This window comes from Lynx rufus, unplaced genomic scaffold (genome assembly GCF_022079265.1).
Source record: "Lynx rufus isolate CCGP_SWC_20201006 ecotype Redwood Valley unplaced genomic scaffold, mLynRuf1.p SCAF_2, whole genome shotgun sequence".
NCBI lineage: Eukaryota > Metazoa > Chordata > Mammalia > Carnivora > Felidae > Lynx > Lynx rufus.
Genome location: NW_025814834.1, coordinates 89,468,091 through 89,493,318, shown reverse-complemented (window position 1 = coordinate 89,493,318; position 25,228 = coordinate 89,468,091). Strand labels below are relative to the sequence as shown.

General features: G+C 34.7%; 1 protein-coding gene across 1 annotated transcript in view; it reads right to left on the bottom strand.

Annotated features, from left to right (window-relative positions):
- Positions 1-25,228, bottom strand: part of LRP1B (LDL receptor related protein 1B) — a 1,918,909-nt gene that overhangs the window by 967,045 nt on the left and 926,636 nt on the right. Inside the window, exon 7 of the mRNA XM_047084146.1 lies at positions 8,246-8,408. Coding sequence (XP_046940102.1) covers positions 8,246-8,408 — 163 coding nt within the window. The remainder of the gene's footprint in view (positions 1-8,245; positions 8,409-25,228) is intronic.

Below are 25,228 nucleotides of genomic sequence, written 5' to 3'. Positions count from 1 at the left end.
GATATCTTTTTGAGTTAGTGTTTTTGTTTTCTTTGGATATATTCTTGGAAATGGAATTACTGTATCATATGGTAATCATATTTTTAATTTTTTAGTATCTTCCATACTGTCTTCCATCATGGCTGTATCAATTTACATTCCCTGTATCCAATTTATATGCACAAGGGTTCCCTTTACTCCACATCTATGCCAGCATTATTTCTTGTCTTTTTGATGATGGCCATTTAACAGGCATAAGGTGATCCCTCATTGTGCTATTAATTTGCATTTTCCTAATAACTAATAATACTAAGCATCTTTTCATGTACCTGTTGGCCTTCATATATCTTCTTTGGAAAGCGTCTATTTGTATCTTTAGCCCATTTTTTTTTATATGAAATTTATTGACAAATTGGTTTCCATACAACACCCAGTGCTCATCCCAAAAGGTGCCCTCCTCAATACCCATCACCCACCCTCCCCTCCCTCCCACCCCCCCTCAACCCTCAGTTTGTTCTCAGTTTTTAACAGTCTCTTATGCTTTTCTTTAGCCCATTTTTTAATGGGGTTGATGTCTTTTTTTTTTTTTTTTGCTACTGGGTTGTATGAGTTCTTTATATACTTTGGAAATTAATCTCTTATTGGGTACATAGTTTGCAAAATTTTTTGCCATCCCAGATGTTGCCTTTTAACTTTGTTGATTTTTTTTTGGTGTTCAGAAGCTTTTTATTTTGATATGGTCCCACTGGTTGGTTTGTTAATCTATTTATTTGTTTAGTTGCCTGTGCTTTAGATGTCACATTCGAAAATTAATTAATTAATTACCAGCACCCATGTCAAAGAGTTTTATTCCTGTTTTCTTCTAGGAGTTTCATGGGTTCATGTCTTATACTTAAATCTTCGACCCATTACAACTTAATTTTTGTGAGTGGTAGAAGATATAAGGCTAGTTTCCTTCTTTTACATGTGAATATTCAATTATCTCAGCACAATGTACAAAGAGATTGTCTTTTTTCCGTTGAGTATTTTGGCTCTGGTGTCAAATATTAGTTGACCAAATATGTTTGGGTTTATTTCTGGGCTTTCAATTCTTTTCCACTCACTGGGCTATTTGTATATTTTAATGTCAGTACCATACTATTTTGATGACTATAGATTTATTTTTTTATATTTAAAAAAATTAATGTTTATTCATTATTTTTGAGAGAGAGAGAGCGAGCGAGAGAGCGCATATGCAAGCAGGGGAGGGGCAGAGAGAGGAAGACACAGAATTTGAAGCAGGCTCCAGGCTCTGAGCTGTCAGCACAGAGCCGGACGCAGGGCTCTAACTCACGGATCATTTGATCATGACCTGAGCTGAAGTACGGTGCCTAACAGACTGAGAGCCAACCGGGTGCCCCGACTACAGATTTGTAGTATATCTCGTAATCAGGCAGTGCGCTGCCTCCCGCATAAACAATTTTTACAAGAGATTACAGAGACAATTACCTCAGTAAAACTGACAGAAGACCAGCTACCCTCAACATTTGACTTTTTCCTTTTCATGATTAAAAAAAAAATATTGAGTAAACACTATTTGACACTATAAAACATCCAACTTGACCCTAAAGCCAAGCCAATTTCTCCCTAGTCAAACCACTGTGAATCTGGCTCAAGGGAAAATATCAATTTTCGATCAATACCCTTCAAGGCTCAGCAGTCAAGCAGAACAAAATATAACCCAGCATAAAAGCTGACTTTTTTTTTACTTCTGATTCTTTTTTTTTAGTTGAATATGATTATATGGCCTACAATAAAATCCTGAATTTATGTTATATATGAAAGAGTGGTAACTTAAAAGGCGAATGGTGTCAAGTATGTATTTTATTGTTTTTAATTTTTGTCTTTTCCCTTGTGGTGTTTACAAACCAACATTTTCTGTTTTGTTTTGTTTTTTGAAAATAATATTTGTGCCTAACCCAGTATTTAGCTCATAAACTTCAAATAAATTACTGCTTAGAATTTGTTGTTTAGAATGTATGTTTTTTTGTAAACTATAATAACTATATCTTTTGGTTGTAATATTTGATATTTAATGCATAATTCTGTTATACTCAAAGCTCCATAAGAAAATATATCATACCATTATCTTTCATGCCCTTATTATAACTGAGTGAAATAGGAAATCTGTCCATATATTTTCAAAAGCAATACCATTTGCTCATATCTACTTCTTGTTTTCATACAATTCTATGTAAGAAACAATTAGAAATAATTTTACATTAATTGGAAATATAAAATTATTCTTGTCTAAAAATGGCATAGATTCTTCCAGTGTGCAAACTATTCTATGGCAGAGAATACAAAACTTTCATGCCACTTGAGAATTGCTTTATAAATGAAACAATAATGTATTTAATGCTACCCCAGTAGCATTAGGCTTAGAATATTCACATAGATTGCAAAACCATTGAAGAATCTGAATAGAATAAAAGCTCCCATCAGTTTCTTAAAGTATATCTTTAAAGATAAAAATAGGAACACTAGGAGAGAACTCCCAGAGAACTCCCAACCCAATCTCTTCTTTGTATCATATAAAACATTACTGGAGGGGCACCTGGGTGGCTCAGTCAGTAAAGCATCCAACTTCGGCTCAGGTCATGATCTCATGGTTGGTGAGTTCAAGCCCCGCATCAGGCTCTGTGCTGACAGCTCAGAGCCTGGAGCCTGCCTCGGATTCTATGTCTCCCTCTCTCTCTCTGCTCCTCCCCCACTCATGCTCACTCTCTTGCTCTCTCTCTGTCAAAAATAAATAAACATTAAAAATTTTTTAAATAAAAAATAAAATATTACTGGAAAGAAATGTCATTTGCCTTGAAAAGAGATAAGAAAAATACTCCTTGAAATGAGTTTGAATGGCCTTGGCTAAAAGGAAATGGAAGGGTTCTCCTAGAAAAGGGACTAAAGAATTGGAATAAAGTATTTGTCCATATTCCAAACAAGTTAAGGTAAGTACAAAGAGACCCCCTCAGTGCCTGGGAAAAGAAATTTGAAGAACTGCACATAAGAGAGAACTGTTATATGACAGGGGATGTAGTAGATGATGTTGGTTCTTAGTCCATTTATTTTTCCATCTTTGCTTGGCCCTAATTTCACTCTTTCACATATCAATGGTGGAAAAAAAAAAGTGGGTTTTGTCCCATTCAGGAAGGCATCTACCCCATTTCTGCCTAAGAAGACATGAACATCTAAGGAAAAAAAAAACAAAACAAAAACAAAAAAATGTTTTTTTCTTCTTTTGAGTGGAGTACCATGTTTCTACACAAGATCCCTAGAACTTCATCTTATGATGGCAAGAGAATTAACCTAAAAACCATACACTAATCATAATAATATCACAAAGAGGTAAATGGACCCAGATCCTGAATGATATTGTTGAGCCACTAAAATAATCAACTCAGAGACTATCCTATATTTAGATTTAAAAGTGAAATAATAAATTCCTTCATAATTGTGCTTTTTTTCCTATTCCTTTATTTGAGTGGACAGCATTTATCAGAGTGATAACTCAAAGAAATCTCTTTTATAGAGAGTGGGTGCAAGATTGGGAAGATACTAAATATAATTACTAGAAATAGAACTATGAAGTCAGTAATTTGGGTATAAGTTTAACAAACATTTAAAACATATAGAGTAAAAAGAGAGAGAAAGAACAGCAAAGAGGGCAAATAGAGATGTAAAATGTTTTGCATTATTCTGAGTTACTATTATGAATAATGTGAGCTAAGAACACAGTGAAAGTTGAGTCAATTTGGGTTAAGTTTCCAGTAAAAGGTGTAATGAACATACACCACTCCAAATTACTTTTCCGTATTCCCAGGGTAATCACAATATAAATTGTATTGGAAGGAGACAGTGATTAAAGGCAATGCCATACGTGAACCTCCACTTACAGAAAGGTTTGGAGAGTAATTTGGAGAGTTTGACCCTAGACAAAATGAATTAATGAGAATAATTTGAGTCATACACAAAACAGCTAATATGGATTTATACCCCTGAGTGAGTCTTTGAACAACTAGCTTCACTTAAAATAATTCAGACCGGGAAACATGAACTTGCATTTCCATGTTGTCTTGCCTAATCACATCAGCAACTCCTGAAAGGAACTTTGGATTGAAAAGTGGCTATGATAAACTCTCCTGAAAAACCTTGTAAAATGGCCAATTTAGACAAATGCCTATTGTTCAGATAATTCTCTATGAATCTAAATGTTATCTAAGAGTGTTGGACTCACTCCGAAAAGGTAGTAGTGGTGCAAATAGGAAATCAGCATATAGATATTTAGACTATGAACAGATAAAAAATTAAAATACAGCTAATATAATGGATATTCACTTGAATTTGTTGCTAAGATAAGAAAACACATTAAGAAACTTTAAATTCAAGAGTGAGCACTTGGGTGGCTCGGTCAGTTAAGCATGTGACTCTTGGTTTTGGCTCACGTCATGATCTCACGGTTCGCGGTTTTGAGCTCTGTATTGGCCTCTGTACTGAGAGCATGTAGCCTGCTTGGGAGTGTCTGTCTGTCTGTCTGTCTGTCTGTCTGTCTGTCTCTCTCTCTCTCTCCCTTCCCTGCTTGCTCACACTCTCCTCAAAATAAATAATCATTAAAAAAAAGAAGAAAGAAACTTTAAGTTCAGGATCTCCAAGAGGAATTTTAAAGCAAGTCGAAACATAAACTCAATAGAATGATTATTGAAGGTATTGAATTACCTCCATTCTCTGAATTTTCTTCTAATAAAGAGAAATATGCAAAAAGATTCTCAGGGAGACTAAGTTCACATCATTTTAAAGAAACATTTTTGTGGGTATGTGTAGAGGGTAGTTCTTCCTCAAAAAAATTAGGACTCACAATTTGCAACCTATCAAAATGTGAATATAAATGTCAGAATATTAGGGGCACTTATGAATTGCAGAAGAGTATATGACTCATCCACATTGATACTTCCATGAGGACAATAAGAGCACAGAGTGGCATGTTTTTAGGTGCTTCCTAATTTTCAAACCCATAGCAACTTCTGAACCATCTGAATCCCCAAACTAATAGATAGTGGTTAGTTGTGGGAGTACAATCTACAGATTTAATTTATCCACAGTGCAGTATGAGGGGATTAACAGCCAAAGGTCCTCAACAATTCTACTTATGTCCTATAAAAAAGTGACTAGTGAGTGCAGGCTCTAATTTGGAACTTAGGCTGGCTCTGGGAGCCACCTGACAGAATTGAAAAACCTGATATCTACCCCAAGGATTCCCTTGTTACAAAAGCCCTTTCATGGTCATAGGGAAACCTACCTTACTTTCTGGTGTCCCACATTCATACAGAATTCTAAATTCTTAGATTAGAATTTCATAAGCCCATCCTATTCCCTGATCTATCTCTAACTTTGATTCTATCTCTAATGTCTCATCTATGATTGGTTTTGCCAGCAGTGGGGATCCAGGTAGGTGATGGGAAAAAGTGTATTAAATATTCAAATACTGTCAATCACTTCTGTGTGTACTCAACTTTGAGACTTTCTCCTCCTAGCAGTTGGCCTGCTCTCATAGAGAATAAAGACGATATACTTTTTATTCATTTCACTCATGAGGTCATGGATTCACACATAAATCCTACATATCACTCTGCCGTTCATTCTCTACAAGTCAGAAGTCCATCCTACATAGAAAAATGGTATACTCAAGAAATATTCAATTCCTGCTTTTTCTCATGACTAAGGAGATTTCCCCTGTCCTTCAGGTTATCCATCTCATATAACTCTACTATGTTTGGGTTTCATACACGGTACCACACATCCCCGCAAATAGATTTTTTCCCAAATTATCAATTCCAATGTCATTACCATCACTAGAAGTGAAAGTTAAAAGTATAGCCAAGTAAAAGATTTCTTTTTCAATGCAGCTTTGAAAGAAGTAAGGCAAATCTCCCTCCATTTCTACTGCTATTAAGGTCAAGCTCTAAAAATCAGATTTGACTTTTAATGTATTCCAATGATTTCAGAAGTTAAGAGAATGAGCCAAAGATAATCACTCAGTCCATACACTTAGGAAAAGGTAGGAGAAATTTCACTGGTGGCACATATCCCCTTTGGTAGGTCATGCACAGTTGTTCCAGCTTTGCCTATTCAAATTACGCTGGAGCAGGCCCAGAAGTAAAAGTTAAAGGAAAAAACCTACTGTTCCTTTCCTAGATAGCATTGTATTAATCCTAGCCAAATTTCTGATAATAAGAGAAAAGTAGAATATATTTGAAAGTGTTATACTCCAAACAGGCTTATATTTATAAAAGAACAGAGCTCTGCTTTCTCTGATTTCTGCAATTCATGATTGAAAAACTGCTTGAGACACAGAGCAAACTCAAACGAAAAATTCCAAAGAACCTATTGTGATAAATGATACATGACAAAATTACATTTAAACAGTTACTAGGCCCCAAGGAATCCTGCAGAGAATAAGTGCAAACAATATGGGGGTTTTGTACTCCTAATTCCTTTGACAAAAGTAACAAAATATGGTTCTTTCATGTAATGACAGAGAGAAACAGGAAGCTTGAGAATATAAACTATGTTGCTGTCCTGAAAGAGAGATGGTACTCACATATATTATATTCGAGATGGACAGTTTTATTTAAAAAGGGTCTCTGGATCTTAGTTTTTAAAAATGGGGGAAGATAAGATGGTAGAATGAGGGGAGAAAGACAGTAGCTTCACCTCTTAACATTTTTGATAAATAAGACTGTCTAAAGGCTACTTTGAAATTCGGTTAGCAAATCCAGGGAAAAACATGCAAGCAAATATATTTCTAGACAGAATTCCAAAATAATTCCAAAAGAATGTTGTTACCACATTTGTAAATTTCCAATTCTTTCTTACTACCCTTATCCAACAACCCAAACAAATCAGTTTAAATACAACTTCTTTTACTAATGTCTTTTGAAGCATCACTGCAGTCAGATTGAGTCAAGTCACCATCTGCTGCAAATACAAATAGAGCTACATTCAAGAATTATATTACACAGCCTTCCTAGCAAAGTTCTTACGTGCAAGCTGTTCTTGTCAAAATCAGAACCATTGTGATGATGCATCTTAATATTCAATCAGACTTTAAGTAAAGAGTGACAAAAGTCCACATATGGAGGACAGCTGTTTCTTCAGTAAATATTTTCCCATTTATTGAATGGAGGCTTATGGCAGTTTAGGATACGTTCCATCAGACATTTCAGCCTCAACTGCTTGGGGACGATTAAACCAGTAACAAGCTAAATTTCAGTTTTCAAATCTTTGCTACAACTTACATCTGAAAAAAACAACAGTTCCTCCGATTAAAATTATACACTATGTCAGTAATGTGAGAGTATCCTTGCCCAGTACGCACTGGTGAAAAAACTGAATTTATAGTACTCTATATAGTTTTTGCCCCTCCCACTCAACAATACCATAGCATTTGTAAAACTGAAGCATAATTTCTATATTGATTTTCTAATCATGTGAACAAAGTTGATGGGAATTTAAACATTTATGACTGTATTTGACAAATTGTGAAATATTTAAAAAGATTAATGAGCCTATTAGATAAAAGAAGGTCAGATAAGACATACTTTTAACCAACAAAGTGGCTTGCAAAATTAGAAAATCAAAAAAAAAAGTGAAGATGAATTCTGATAAAGAATTCAGTAACTCCATAATTATATAGTATTTACATATCAGTAGTTGGAGGGGAAAAAAAAAGATGGTTTCAACTAACAAGGATGACTTTAATGTTTTAGTAGTACCCATGAACATGCATCATACACCTTTTATAAATACCAAATGTGTTGAACGTAAGTTTGTTCTTAGCACATCTTTCAAGTGGTGTTTCTGAAGCTTGCTGACTACAAGGTCTACTGCTAAGGGAACTTAAAGTTCTCCTCTCTTTAACCTAAAACTATCCTGAGGCTCTTGTCTGGTGACCCCAAAGCAATTGTGAAGAGGGTTGTTTGTATCTCAGGTTAGGCCAGCAATATAAATGTGTTAAGGAACTGGTATTACCCAGCTTCTGCATGGTAAATTATAGCCCTTCTTTTCTCCTTGCAATGCAGTTGTTAATATCAACATTTAAAAATACTTTGAGCCTGCAATCTTATATTCCACAGCTCCTGTCAGAGACCGATCTATTATACAATTTTTGGATGCATTACTTATTTTAATGGAAACTATTTCATATCAAACATTATAAAACAGAACTTCTTACCCCGCTATTGGATCTATGGCTATTGACTTAGGATTGTGAAGTTCCAGGTCAATCAGGGTGACACACACAGACCCGTTGTAAGTACAAACAAAGATCCGGTCACTGACATGGTCCACAAAATAGAGATTTCTGGTAAGCCAGTCAATCGCCATTTGTTGCACATCTGAAAAACACACATTAAAAACAAAATCATTGTGTTACACATGCAAATTTAGTATCATAAGCCAAAGACTGTGTAAGTCTGCCCAAACCATCAGAGAAAGCATTTCAAAAGTATAGATGGTTTCATGATTAAAAAAAAAAAAAAAAAACAAAAAAACAAAAAACAAAACAAAAAAACAAAAAACCAACAACATCAAAAAACAAAAAAACAAAACTACACAGATAATTAATTTCTTGCTAGGTCAAAATAGGTGATTTAATTATTCTATAAAGTAATGACTACCTTTTGATACCTTTCTTCTTGCTATTTAAGGACTAAGAATGATCTAGACAAATGGACAAATGATTTCTAAATCCCAAAATGTAAGTATTTACAATAAAATTTTCTCCCAGTTTTCTTATTTATACTAAATAGTTCACTCAACCCAACGTGAAAATTGGTTCAATGACACAGCTAAACTCTTCAGTAGTAAGAGGAGTAAACTTTTTATGAATCTAAGGTAAATTTATATTTTCAAATCCTCTTCCATTAAAAAAAGGAGCTGGAAAAATAGATCTGTAAAGTCTCTTTGTTTACAAACAATACTCAAAACTTGGAAATTAAGCCAAAGGAGTGGTGATGTTTTTCAGTGGCATGCATATGCATTATAAAACAGGCCTGATCAAATATTAATTTTCCACAGAAGTGTTATTCAATAGTACTTTCTGTGAAGAAGGAAATATTCTACATCCATGCTGTCCAATAAAGTAGCCATTAGCCAAATGTGTCTAGTGACCACTTAAAATGTGGCTAGTTTGACAGGGAAACTAAATCTGTGTTGTATTTCATTTTAATTCACTCAAATTTAAATTTAAAAATTTAGGTAGGTAGTTAGTGGCTACAAGGGATAGAGCAGCTCTAGGAGAATGTGTCTGTGTTTGACTTGAATATTTTCCATTTGATCAGACCTTTATACTGTGAAATTTCATGTTAATTTGTGAATAATTATCTTGTAGAAAAGATAACCTCAAAGGTTATGGTTGTACTGCCCTGTGAGGCATTAACCATTTTTATACTTACCGACAAATTTTATTTATACATTCTTTTTCCTTAAAATGCTTGTAATTATCCAATTCCACTAATGCTCTTAGATCAGCACTACTGTGCTGGTTACCTCAATAATTCCATAAATAAGTTTCTGGTTTATATTTATTCTTGAATTTCATGACAGTCATGTTTTTATCTATTAGAAATTATACTTTGACACCTTCTTGTTCAAACTTACTATGGATCTCTGATTCATTGACAAAGCAGAGTTTCCTTCTGCAATCTGAACCTAAACATTCTTCTTGCTCTATGCTTCAAAATACTTCCTTAGTAACATGCTGTTTCAGTGAATGATACCCTTTCAACAAAAAGACTAATATAGATGCGTGTGTCATTATTGTCACTCGTAATGGTATATTGTCAAAGCAAGGTACGGAAAGTAGCAACTTTGTGGAATTTCTATCATGCTTTACAAGGACAAGCAGAAAGCAGATACTGCAATTCATTGGACACACATTTTCAAGCTATCGATTACAGTTTCATTCCTGAATTGCACAGTCTTTATGGAAATATAACCATTTAAATTTCCACAAACTACATGAAGCTTTTCTCAACCAGTTCAGCAGTGAGGATTTTTAAAAAGCTGAAATATTTCTGTCTCCAGAAATCTGGAAATGTATGCTTTGTTTGTTTTTATTCTTTTTACATTATTATATCAACTAGAGAACAGAACCCACTGTTTCAAATGCCATTTTAAATACCTGCAGTTCAGATAAAGTATGTATCAGAGTCCATTCAACTGTGTAGTTGATGTAGTCTATGCAAGTGAAATTTCGGACAAAAGAGCTGTTTGACAGCATTCACACCTTTTTTTCAAGTCTGTATCATATCACAGAAATATCCTCTGCTACTGAAACAATAGGTATTGTTAACAACCATCCAAGTTTGAAGCAACAAGGTCTCAGGAAAGAACCTAATAATGAGCCAAACACTCAGTTATTGTGGGAATTGGCTTTGTTTCCTTTTCTTATATTTGAAGTTTCTGTCTAGTTTTAATGTAATCTTTTATTAAGATTGGAGGAAATTAGACAAAAAGTTCAAGTAAGCAAGCTGACAGATATAAAGGTACATAAATAAGTAAATCTGGCCAGAATTATTTACACATTTCAGAAGATAGGTAAATCTTCTAGACAATGGATTCAGTATTTCATCTTCATTTTGCTGAAATACAACCAAGATCATAGGAAGTTGCTGAAGATAATTATAATCATTTTATGACATATTAAAAAAATCATAAATATTTAGTTCAGGGCTTTATTACTGTACCAGAACAAAAATTTAAATATATTCCTATTATATTTTCTAGTCCTATCCTCCATTGCCCCAGAATGTGACTGCATTTGGAGCTAAAGTTTTCAAAGGGATGATTAAATCAATGCCATTAAGGTGAGCCCTAATCTAACCTTACCCTATACTTATAAAAAGAGGTTATGACATACAAAGAGAGATACCAAGGATCCCTACACAGAGAAGAGAGGCTATTTGTAAGCCACTGAGAGGCCTCAGAGAAATCCAAACCTGTTGAATCCTTGATCTGGAACCTCTAATCTTCAGAATTGTGAGAAAATGAATTACTATTCTTTGAGCCATATAGCCTGTGGCATTTTGTTATGGTACTCTAGCAGAAGGACACATTTACTCCAGTATTGTTTAATAGAGTAGTCCATGCCACAAAATTATTGAGAAAAAAAGTCAAAATCCTGTTAAAAAAATATAAAGGAATGTCTATATGTGCCTTCAATGTCACACTGAACCATTGTCTAATAGGCACCTTCAATAACTAGTTAATTTTCCTAAGTAATATACCTTTGTTTAACTTATAGCTTACTACTGATTCAGTCCAAATATCTATGAATTTAGATATTAATTTATACATTGATTATAATTTTTTTTGTCTAATAGAGATGCAAATGATTTCCATCACGTAGTAAAGATACCCCTTTTTATTGCTATATGACATTAAGTGGTTTTATATCTAACTTTACAATTTTAAATTAGCATGTTTTTATTTCAGTGATTATAAATTCTACAGTCTCTTCTGCGCTCCTCTGAACTGGATTTACCATCCTTCTGGTTCTCTCATTAGTGAGATAAATGACTCCTTAACATATAGTTAATATATGAATACTATAGTGAATACTATATATCATATGAGTCATGTTTTTAACTTTTTGAAAGTTACACGTTGACAAAATTTACCTCTTGATTTCTTTTTCAAATTATTTGCTATATAGTCTTCAACTAGCCAGAAATAGAAAAGGTAAATGTCCACAAGAACGAGAAAAATAACATAAATAGGCAAAACTTTTTGGAAGGAACTAAGACTAAACTAGAAGATAGCCTGAAGTTATACATTTACATAAAAAGGTGGGATTGATTTCAGCTGATTGTTTTGACATAGAAATGCTTCATTATTTCAAAGGGGCCAAAAATACAGTCTATTGCTGCCTATAAGAAAGATTCACTTCAGATCCAAAGACACACATGGACAGAGTGTGAAGGGATAGGAAAAGATATTCCATGCAAATGGAAAGGATAGAAAGCTGAGGTAGCAATGTTTATATCAGACCAACTAGACTCTAAAACAAATGTTGCAACAAGAAACAAAGAAGGGCATTACATAATGATAAAGGGCAAATTCAACAAGAAGATGTAACACTTGTAAATATTAACTCATCCAACATAGGAACATTTAAATATATAAAGCAAATATTAACAGATACAAAGGGAATAACTGATAGAAATACAATAATAGTAGGGAACTTTAATAGTCTACTTGCATCACTGGATGTCCAGACAGCAAATTAATGAGAAAACAATATCCTGAATTAGACCAGGTAAAGTTACCAGAATTCTCTATCCTAACACAGCAGAATACATATCTTTCTCAAGTATTCATGGAATGTTTTATAGGATAAATCACATGTTTTGCTACAAAATAAATCTCAATAAATTTAAGAAGACTGAAATCATATCAAGTATCTTTTCTGACCTTAACAGTATATAATTAGAAATCAATTAAAGAAGAAAATAAAAAAGAAAAGAAAACCAAAAAGCAAAGAACAAAACAAACATATGGAGATGAACAGCAAGCCACTAGACAATGTGTCAATGAAGAAATAAAAAAAAGTAAAATTAAAAAATACCTGAGAAAAATGAAAATGGAAACACAGTTTTTCAAAATCCCTGGGATACAGTAAAAGCAGTTCTAAGAAGGAATTTTATAGAGATACAGGCCCACTTCAATAAATAAGAAAAATCTTAAAAAACAAACAAAACCTTTTAACCTTATACCTAAAGGATATAGAAAAAAAAATCCAAAATCAGAAGGAGGGAAATAATAAAGATTAGAGCAGAAGTAAATAACTAGAAATCAAAACAAAACAAAACAAAACTCAGACAAACAAACTAACAACAATGTAACAGATCACTAAAACCAGGAGCTGATAGTTCTTTGAAAAGATCACTCAAGAAACAGTGGTGCCTGGATGGTGTGGTTGGTTAAGCATCTGACTTTGTCTCAGGTTATGATCTCACAGTTTGTGAGTTCAAGCCCCACATCAGGCTCTGTGCTGACAGCTCAGAGCCTGAAGTGTGCTTTGGATTCTGTGTCTTCCTCTTTCTCTGCCTCTCCCTTGCTCATGCTCTGTCTCTCTCTCTCTCTCTCTCTCTCAAAATAAACAAACAAACAAACAAACAAACATTTAAAAAAACTTTTAAAAAGAATGAAATCTTTCCATTTGCAACAACATGGATGGAGGTAAAGTGTATTATGCTAAGCAAAATAAGTCAGTCAGAGAAGGACAAATACCATATGATTTCACTCATATGTAGAATTTAAGAAACAAAACAGATGAACATATGGAAAGGGAATGAAAGACAGAGGGACGCAAACTATAAAAGACTCTTAATAGGGAGGCTGGGTGGCTCAGTGGGTTGAACATCTGACTCCCACTCAGGTCAGGACCTCATGGCTCATGAGTTCAGGCCTAGCATCAGGCTCTGTGCTGACAGCCCAGAGCCTGGAGCCTCCTTCGGATTCTGTGTCTCCCTCTCTGTCTACCCCTCCCCCAATCACACTCTGTTTCTGTCTCTCTAAAAATAAATATTAAAAAAAATTGTAAAAAAGGCTCTTAATGACAGAGAACAAACAGGGTTGATGGAGGGACATAGGTGGGGGATGGGCTAAATGGGTGATGGGAATTAAGGATGGCACTTGTTATGATGAGCACTGGGTGTTCTATGTAAGTAATTCATTACTAAAATCTACTCTTGAAAACCAATATTACACTATATGTTAACTAACTCGAATTTAAATGAAAACATTTGAAAAGACATCACTGAAAATGATAAACCTTTAGCCAGACAACTCTACCTATTCTTCTCAAAGTATTCCAGAAAGTAGAAGAGGAAGGGAAATTTCCAAATTCATTCTGTGAGGCCAGTATTACCCTGATACCAAAACCAGATAAAGACACCAATAAAATAGAGGACTATAGGCCAATATTTCTGATGATCCTACATGCAAAAATCCTCAACAAAATATTGGCAAACCCAATCCAACATTACATTAAAATAATTATTCCCTGTAATCGAGAGGGATTTATTTCTGTAAGAGTGATTCAATATTTGCAAATCACTCAAAGTGACACATCAAATCAACAAGAGAACATATAAAAAAAATCATATAACCATGTAAATTAAAGCAGAAAAAGCATTTGACAAAGTGTATCCATTCATGGTAAAACCCTCAATAAAGTAGGTTTAGAAGGAACATATCTCAACACAACAGAGGTCATATATGAAAATCCCATACCTATTATCATACTCAATAGAGAAAAACTGAAAGTGTTCCCCCTATCATCAGGAACAAAACAAGGGTGTCCATTCTCACCAGTTTTATTCAATGTAATGTGGTAACTCCTAACCACAGCAATCAGATAACAAAAAGAAACAAATCCATCCAAATTATTAAGGAAAAAATAAAACATTCGCCATTTGCAGGCAAGAAGATACTATATATATATGTATATATATATATATATATGTGTGTGTGTGTGTGTGTATATATATGTATATATATATGTGTGTGTGTGTGTGTATATATATATATATATATATATATATATATATAAATCCTGAAGACTCCACCAAAAAAAAAAAAGAACTGATAAATGAATTCAGTAAGGTTGTGGGATACAAAATCAATCTACAGAAATCTATCGCATTTCTGTACACTAAAGAAGCAGCAGAAAGAGAATTTAAGAAAACAACCCATTTACAAATACACCAAAAATGATAAAAAACCTAGGAATAAACTTAACCAAAGAGGTAAAATACCTATACTCTGAAAACTATAAAACATTTATGAAAGAGGGGTGCCTGGGTGACTCACTTGATTAAGCAACTGACCCTTCATTTTGGCTCACTTCATGGTCACAGGGTCATGGGATCAAGCACCATGTTTGGCTCCATGCTGAGCATGGAACCTTCTTGGTATTCTCTCTCTCTCTCTGCCCCTTTCCTCCACTCATGCCCTCCCTCAACCCTCCTTCTCTCTCTCTCTCTCTCTCTCTCTCTCTCTCTCTCTCCCCCTCACTGTCTCTAAAATAAACAAAAATTAAAAAAAAATAAAAAAATTGATGAAAGAAATTGAAGACAAAACCAAGAAATGGAAAGACTTCCCATACTCATGGATTGAAAGAACAAATATCGTTAAAAAGTTTATACTACTCAAAATGATTTACACATTGAATCAATTCCCTATCAAAACACCAACAGCATTTTTCACAGAACTATAATTACTAATCCTAAAATTTGTATGGAAGCACAAAAGACCCCAAACGACCAAAGCAATTTTGAAAGTGAAGAACGAAGTTGGAGTTATCACAATCCCAGATTCCAAGTTATACTATAAAGCTATAGTAATCAAAACAATATGGCACTGGCACAAAAACAGACATACAGATCAGTGGAACAGAATACAGAGCCCAGAAATAAGCCTGTGATATATGCTCACTTAATCTTCCACAAAGGAGGCAAGGACAGACAATGGGATAAAGTCTCTTCAACAAATAGTGTTAAGAAAGTGGACAGCTACATGCAAAAGAATGAAACTGGATCACTTTCTTAATCATACACAAAAATAAACTCAAAATGGATTAAGGATCAAAATATAAGACCCAAAAGCATAAAAATCTTACAAGAGAGCACAGGCAGCAATTTCTTTGATATTGGCTATAGCAACATTTTTCTAGATATGTCTTCTGAAGTGAGGGAAACAAAAGGATAAATAAACTATTGGCACTGTATCAAAATAAAAAGCTTCTGAACAATGAAGGAAACAATACTAAAAATAAAACTAAATAATACTAATACTCCCTGCTGAAGGGGAGAACATATTTTCAAATGAAATAACTGATAATTAGTATTCAAAATATATAAAGAACTTTTGCAACTCAAGTCTGAAAAAAAAAACAGAAATAGTTCAATTAAAATGGGCAGAAGACGTGAACATGCATTTCTCCAAAGAAGGTGTATAGATGTCCAAGAATCACATGAATAGATGTTAAACATCACTAATCACCAGGGAAATACAAGCCAGAAACACAATGAGATATCACCTGACACCTGTTAGAATGGCTGACATCAAAAAACACAAGAAACAAGTGTTGGCAAGGGTGTGTGTGTTGGGGGGCACAAACTTGTGCATTGTTGCTGGGAATGCATACTGGTGCAGTCACTGTGAAAACAATATGGGGGTTCAAAAAATGAAAAATATAATTACTATATGATCCAATAATTCCACCACTGAGTATGTACCAAAGAATATAAAAACACTATTTCAAAGAGATATATGAACCCCTATTTATTGCAGCCTTATTTGTAATAGCCAAATTATGGCAGCAGTCCAAATTTCCATCAATGATGAATGGACAAAGAAGATGTAGTGTGTGTGTGTGTGTGTGTGTGTGAATACACATACATACATACATACATACGATGGAATACTACTCAGCAATAAAAAAGAATGAAATCTTTCCACATGCAACATGGATGGATCTAGAGATTATACTACTAAGCAAAGAAGCCAGTCAGAGAAAGGCAAATACCATATGAATTCACTCATAGGTGGAAATTAAGAAACAAAACAAACAAAAAGGAAGACAAATGATTCAAACCAAAACTTAAGTTTTATAGACTTAACTATAGAAAACAAATAGATGGTTAAAGAGGGAAGGTAGTAGGGGGTGAGTGAAATAGGTGAAGGGGATTAAGAATACACTTATAATGAGGAGCACTAAGTAATGTATATTGTTGAATCACTATATTGCACACCTAGAACTAATATAATTCTGTATGTTAACTACACTGGAATTAAAAAAAAATCTGTTAAAGAAAACATAAAACTGTCACTCTTCATAGATAACATAATGCTATACGTTAAAAAAAAATCCTAAACCTCTGCCCCAAAACTATTAAAACTAATAAATGAATTAAGTAAAACTTAATAATACAAAATCTGTTGTATTAATGCTGTTGTATTAATGTATTAGTGTATTAAAGACTAATGCTATCTGTTGTATTTCTGTATTCTAATAATGAGGTACCTGAACAATAAATTAGAAAATTACCCCACTTATAATAACATAAAGAATAAAATGTGTAGGAATAAATTTAATCAACAAAGTGAACTATGTATAGTCTGAAAACTATGAGGCTGGAGAAAGAAACTGAAGATGACACAAATAAATGGGAAGATTTATTGTGCTCACATACTATTTAATAGAACACTATTGAAATGGCCATACTACCTACGCAATCTATAGGTTCAATATAATCCCTATCAATCTACCAACATACTTTTTCACTAAACTAGAATAAATAATACCAAAATTTATATGGACCACCCCCCCCAAAAAAAAAACAACACCAAATAGCTTAAGCAATCTTGGAAATGAAGAACAAAGCCGGAGGTATCATAATCCTGAATATCATACTATACTACAAAGCTATCATAATCAAAACAAAATAGTATTGGCACAAAAACAGACCCAATAGGTCAATGGAACAGAATAGAGAGATCAGAAATAAACCCACACTTATAAAGTCAATTGGCCTATGACAAAGGATGGAAGAATATACAACGAGAAAAACAGTGTCTTCAATAAATGGTGTTGAGAGAAATACACAGCTACATGCAAAAAACGGAAAGTGGACTAGTTTCCAACATCATATATAAAAATAAACTCACAATTGATAAAAGACTTAAAAATAAAACCTGAAGCCATCAGACTCCAAGACGGGGGGGCAACATAGGTAATAAGGTCTTTGACATTGGTCTTACTGATAATAAATATTTTTTCAAACTTTTTAAAATTTTTACTTATTTTTGAGAGAGAGACAGAGAAAAACAGAGTGTGAGCAGGGGATGGGCAGAAGGAGAGGGATGGAGGGAGGGAGACAGAGAGAGAAAGAGAGAGAGAGAGAGAGAGAGAGAGAGAGAGAGAGAATCTGAAGAAGGCTTCAGGTTCTGATCTGTGAGCACAGAGCCCAAAGTAAGGCTCAAACTCACTAACCTGGAGATCACGACCTGAGCCAAAGTTAGATGCTTAACCTACTGAGCTACCCAGGTGCCTCTATGATATAAATATTTTTTAACTCTCTATCCTCAGGCTAGGGCAATAAAAGCAAAAATAAATAAGTGGGACCACATCAAAGAAAATGATTTTGCACAGCAAAGGAATCCATCGACCAGCAGAAAAGGTAATGTATTGAATGGGAGAAGTTATTTGCAAATGATATATCCAATAAAAGGATTAACATCCAAAATGTATAAAGACCTCATAAAACTGAATTTCAAATTAGCAACCAATCTAATTAAAAAATGGGCAAAGGATCTAAACAGACATTTTCCCAAAGACTTAGAGTTGGCCAACAGACACATGAAAAGATGCTCAACATCACTAACAACAGGAAATACAAATCAAAACCACAATAAGACATCTCCTCATAACTGTCTGAATGGCTATTATCAAAAGGAAAAAAATAACAAGGTTAGGAAAGATGTGGGGAAAAGGGAATCCTTGTGCACTGTTTGTAAGAATGTAAATTTGTGCTGTCACTACAAAAAATAGTATTGGGGTTTTTCAAAAAATTAAAAATGGAACTACCATATGATGTAGCGATTCCACTTTTCGGTATTTATGCAAAGAAAATGAAAATAGTGATTTGAAAAGACATATGCACCCTGTGTTCATTGCAACATTATTTACAATAGTCATGACATGGAAACAAGCTACACATCCATCAGTAGATGAATGGGTAAAGAAGACATGGTATATACATGCAATGTAATATTACTCAGCTATAAAAAAAAAAACAGATCTTGCCATTTGTGACAACATGGATGGACCTAGAGTATATCTTAGCATAAGTACATCTTATGATGTACTAAGTGAAATAAATCAGAGAAAAACCATTATCACATGACTTCATTGAAATGTAGAGTCTAAAAAACAAAACAGATGAACAAACAAAACAGAAACATACTCTTAGATACAGAGAATAAAATGATGGTTGCCAGAAGGTTAGGGAGGTGGGAGGTTGGACGAAACAGGTGAAGGAGATTAAGAGGTACAGTAATCCAGTCATAAAATAAATAAGACACAAGGATGCAATGTAATGTACAGCATAGGGTATACAGTCAATAATATAACAACTTTGTATGGTGACAGATGGTAAGCAGACTTACTGTGGTGACCACTGTGTTTGCATATAAATATGTACTATGTCACCTAAAACTAATACATACTGCATATCAAGTATTCTTCAAATAAAAGGAAAAACAAGAATAAAAAAATGAATAAATAAAAATAACAAAGAAGCCCAAAATACAGATTTCTGGATTTCATTTGAAGTCTCCCAATTTTAAAAAATGTTTATTTACTTATTTTGAGAGAGAGACAGAGAGTGTGAACAGGGAAGGAAAGAAAGTCAGACAAAGAATCCAAAGCAAGCTCCAGGCTCTGAGCTATCAGCACAGAGCTTGATGCAGGGTACAGACCCATGAACTGTGAGATCATGACCTGAGCCAAATTCTGGTGGTCTCCCAATTTTTAAATATGGTAAACTAATTAATAAAAATTATAGGGGCGCCTGGGTGGCGCAGTCGGTTAAGCGTCCGACTTCAGCCAGGTCACGATCTCGCGGTCCGGGAGTTCGAGCCCCGCGTCAGGCTCTGGGCTGATGGCTCAGAGCCTGGAGCCTGTTTCCCATTCTGTGTCTCCCTCTCTCTCTGGCCCTCCCCCGTTCATGCTCTGTCTCTCTCTCTGTCCCAAAAATAAATAAACGTTGAAAAAAAAAATTTTTAAAAATAAAAATTATAAAGCATTTTGTCTATCAAACAAAATTTGTCTTCAAACTAAATCGACTCACTAGTGTAATTACACCAAAGTAAACAGTATATATTATTTATTACATTACACACACACACACACACACACACACACACATATATATAATATGTGTTTATTTTTGAAAGAGAGAGAGAGAAACAGATCACAAGCAGGGGAGGGGCAGAGAGAGTAAGATGGAATCTGAACCAGGCTCCAGGCTCTGAGCTGTGAGCCCAGGGGATAAAATGGGGCTGGAACTTATAAGACTGATCTGACCTGAGTTGAAGCCAGACACTTAACTGACTGAGCCACCCAGGCACCTCTCATCTATTTTAGTGTAATGCTCTACTTAAAAATATGTTCTTGGGAATGTCACTAATATTTGTAAAAGCCACTGTTCTTATATTCAATAAACATAATATCCAATTCACAAGGTGGTGAGGGGCTTAAATTAGAAAACAAACATTAAGAATGCAGTACAAAGAAATGTAGTAAGTTTCCCATGAATATTAGTTGCCTTTCCAGGGACAGAAGGACTTAAAGGTTGCCCTTTAGTTTATGTATTTATGATTTCTTATAATATTTATTACTAGGGAATGCCACAGTACTAGATAAAACCATAAATAACTAATGATAACATAGACACTTAATGGGTTTGATAATTTTAAAATGTGCCCACATTTTATGTGGGCAAAACACATCAAATGTTTTGATACTTTTCTTTTCAGGAAGTGAAGCTTAATTCTCTTCCCCCTTAGTGCAGGCTGTTCTTTGTGACTTTTTGTACTGAGTAGAATGTGGTAGAAATGACAGAGTGTGATTTCCAAGGAAAAGCCATACAAGGCATCATAACTTCCATTTTGCGCTCTCTGTTTGAATCACTCTGGTGGAAACCAGATGCCATGCTATGAGGATAGTCAAGCAACCCCATGCAAAAGCCCATTTTGCAAGGAACAAAGACCTATTGCCAACAGTCACAAGAATGAGCTTGGAAGCATATCTTCCAGCCCAGTTAAATCACTAGCTGTCAGCAGTCTTGGCTAATACCTTAATTACAACCTCAAGAGAAACTCTACGTCAATCACCTAGCTAAGCAACTCCCGAATTTCTAACACACAGAAAGTGTTAAGATAATAGGTGCTCTTTTTACGTGACTAAGTTTTGGGGTAATTTGTTATGCAGCAATACATAACTAATACAGAAGTCAAATCCTGTAGTTCTTTAAGATAGATTTTATTGGCTTTCTATCACTTGGATGTCATTTATAGGAGTATATCTGAACTAAACTGTCTCTACAGACAACTGTTTTGGTTCATTTAAATTACCTGTAGTGCAGATTAATGCTAAAATACAGAGGATACTCTGTCACTGCTTATAAATAAAACCTGGGAGATGTAAAGATAATTTTTCTTCTTTCTCTTGAAAATGTCTACTTTACTTTTACAAAGTGTGGCTCTGTGCTGAAACAACTATATCTGGGCATGATCAAGGTGTGGATCCCTTATACGGTCCCCTTCCCAAGAAAGGCAGTGTCAGATAGTATTAATGGCCTGCAGAATGACTGGTCCGAGAGGGTATCTTTAGAAGGATGATATTTTAACTAAGTTCAAAATAAGGTAGTTAACCATGTAGAGATCTGGGGGCATAACCTACCAAGCAGGACTGAACCTGGCATATGCTCAAAATGAAGAGCAGGGGTGTGAGGAGCTCTATCATAGCTAAAATACAAATGAATGTGAAGAGATGAGGTAACAGAGACTAGCAGGTGTGACTCAACTACAGTAGAGGGATAAATTTCATAAGTGTTATATTGAAAAGCCAAGGGATTACTTTTTTATTTTTTATGTTTATTTATTTTGAGAGAGAGAGAGAGAGGGGTGGGTGGTAGAGAAAGAAGGAGAGAAAGAATCCCAAGGAAGCTCTGTGATGTCAGCAGAGAGCCCGACATGGGACTCCATCCCACGAACTTGATCATGACCCGAGCCAAAACCAAATGAGTTTTGGCTCAAAACCAACTGACTGAGCCATGCGGGCACCTTGGATTACTTTATTTTAAATGCAAATTTTATTTTTATCATACAGTAGATGTACCTGGTTTAAAAAGTCAAACACTCCATCAAGGCTAACAGTAAAACATAGCAGTGTCCACTTCACTTCGACTCTTCTAATTGTTTTAGCTATGTCAGTTGTATTTACTTCCATAATTCTGTACAGCATGTCTCTGTTAAAACTGCAACATTTTTAAGGTTTATATATAATCTACTGACTTATTCTTACACAAGATTAGTTTTTAACTCTTCACACAACACAATCACAAAAATATGCATTCATGCTTTCTCTCCCTACATCCTCCTACTACCTTAATTTCTAGGGATATTAATATTCAATGTTTATATAATTGTGACTATATAAATTTTTGCTACAAAGTAAAGGAAAGTTTAATATAATACTTTCTTCCCTGAACAACTTTAGTTCATTTTAAAGTTTCATTATTTTGGGGCGCCTGGATGGCTCAGTAGGTTAAGCGTCTGGCTTCGGCTCAGGTCATGATCTCACAGTTCATGGGTTCGAGCCCCACGTCGGGCTCTGGGCTGACAGCTCAGAGCCTGGAGCCTATTTCAGATTCTGTGTCTCCCTCTCTCTCTGCCCCTCCCCCACTTGCACTCTGTCTCTCTCTCTCAAAAATAAATAAACATTAAAAAAAATTGAAATTTCATTATTTCTATTTTTGTTTTTCCTGGTATCTTTTATTATTGCATAATTTGACAAAAGAACTCTAAAACACCTCCTTAAATGAAAAAAAAGTTAGAAAAACACAGTCATCTCTTCCTTTCTTTTCTTTTCTTTCTCCCTCTCCCTCTCTCCTTCCTTCCTTCCTTCCTTCCTTCCTTCCTTCCTTCCTTCCTTCATCCTTCCTGTAATCCTCTTGTCGCAATCTCTACTTAATTGCTCCATAGCCATGGTCCAGGTTTTGTTTTGTTTTGTTTTTATTGTTTTTAATCAGTCCAGACATTTATTATTTTACTGCTTCAGAAATCAAACATCCCATCTTCTGCTAATGTAGGGCAGTGGAGGTTGTCCTGGCTGTGTGGACTAGGGTAGGGAATCTAGTAGCCAGGCTATTGTCAAAACAGGTTCAAAGCTAATCTACTTATTACTAGTCCTATCCTATATCCCCATCTTTAGAGGTGACCAGAGTCTAATTTTTGAACTTCTCAGGGCTCTTCATTTTGGTATCCCATCCACAGTCAGCAAAGCAGAGACACTACACATAAACCATTTATTGTTTAATCATCTGCTCTTCACTGTCCCAAAATATCTCACATGTTTTGTCTCCTCTCTGCTTTTGGATTAATACAATTAAAGGCAATTTTTTTAATCACATTTACAGGGACCTCCAAAAAAGGACAGATATCATATAACTTTGTTCAATTGGCAGTGTTTAATGCAAAGTCCCTGGGGACAGTTTCAAGCAGAAAAGTTAGACGTCTATTTAGCATCTTAAAAGATCATTCTAGCTGTTGTGTGGATAAAAGGGGTAAGTCTGAAAGCAGGTGACCAGTTAGGAAGATTCTGCAAATTCCAGGAGAGAAATAGTGACATCAAAGACTGTCAGAGCAAAGGTGAGACCATGTGGCATATACTACCTATACATCCTTTGTCAACATTAAATATATAATCATGTTTAAAGGAATACATTTAAGTTATATTCTAGCTTAGGTGAAGAAGCCACGAATGATAGTAAACTTGAAGACATCACAGAAAATCAGAAACATTCCACAGATTGCATCTATCCACATGTCTATTCTTGTTATATATTATAAACATTTTAACTTAGCATTTTTATTTCCATTCAAATATTGTCCCTCAAGCTGTGATGCTGCCTTCACTAAAGACAGTTATAGTGTTTCTAATGCAAATATAGAGAAGAGCAGGTAAAAATAAAATTTAAAACATGGTAAAATTGTAAGGAAATGATCTGCTTTCTTCGATTTATGTGTCTCTTGGTTTAAGTGGGAAATTAACATTTAAGTTTTATATCACATTTCTTTGCCAGACATTTAAAAATGCTTGCTGAATAAGATGCAATTGCATTTATTTTTATATGGCACTGTAATCTTTATCAAGAAGCATGTACTCACTTTATCCCTAGATGATATTAAATAAACTGAACTGAGTAAACAAAACCTCTATCTGCTTGGTGTAATAATTAAAATGGTATTACAGAAGTTCAGTTTGGGTGTACTGTGGGCAGGCACATCCTTAGTCAAGAATAGACTCTGGCACATTACAGAGCCCTTTCCTTTCCCCTTAACTAATGAAACACTGCCTCTTCCCAGTCTCCAATTCTGTTTTTCAAACACACGAAATGTAAGTCAAAATGAACATCAAGGCTCGTTCTTTATATGAATAGTCACAATGTTCTACATACAATTTGTGCATGCCTTTATGAGAAAAGACAAGGAAGGTGCTTCTGACGCAGATGGTAGGCCAGTATTAGATAGTTGCATAAGTCTTGAATGTTGTGTTTTTTTTAATGTTTATTTGTTTATTTTGAGAGAGAGAAAGAGAGTGTGAGCAGTGGAGGAGCAGAGAGAGAGAGAGAGAGAGAGAGAGAGAGAGAGAGAGAGAGAGAGAGAGAATTCAAAACAGGCTCCACACTCAGAGCAGAATTTGACCTAGGGCTCAATCTCATAACTGTGATATCATGACCTGAGCTGAAATCAAGAGTCAGACTCTTAACCCGACTGAGCCACCTAGGCACCCCCAGTCTTGAGTGTTCTTATGTTTTCTGTTGGAAGGAAGGCACAAGAGATCACTGATATTTCAATGTTCTACAATTTCACAATTCCATCTTCCAAACTATGCTACAAGCCAATCTTATTTCCCATGGTGGATGCACTTAGAAAAGATGCAAGTGTTATTATCTCTACAGCAAAAACAAAACAAAACACACAAACAAAAAACAAAACCAGTTTACGCAAAAGTGTTTTTCCCACTTGCAAAACTTTGCATTCTTATTTGACTCCTGACTCAAATGATTGATCCTTCATTTTAGTTTAGCTCACCTCACTTAATCCTGTAGTAAATTCATCACAAATCTTAATCTTAAACATTCACCTGAAACTATACACTTCTTTCCATCTCTACTATTACTTTCTTTGGTCAAGAGACTGTTTTCTCTCCTTTGGATGGCTGCAATAGCTTCTTCACTGATACTTCAACTAAGGGAACACAGTAAAACCCTAAGTATACTGTGACACCAAAGAAGAAAACAGTGCTCTTTATAGTCTGAATCTATGTTATGGTTGATTGTCAGTGGAAAAAAAAAGTCTT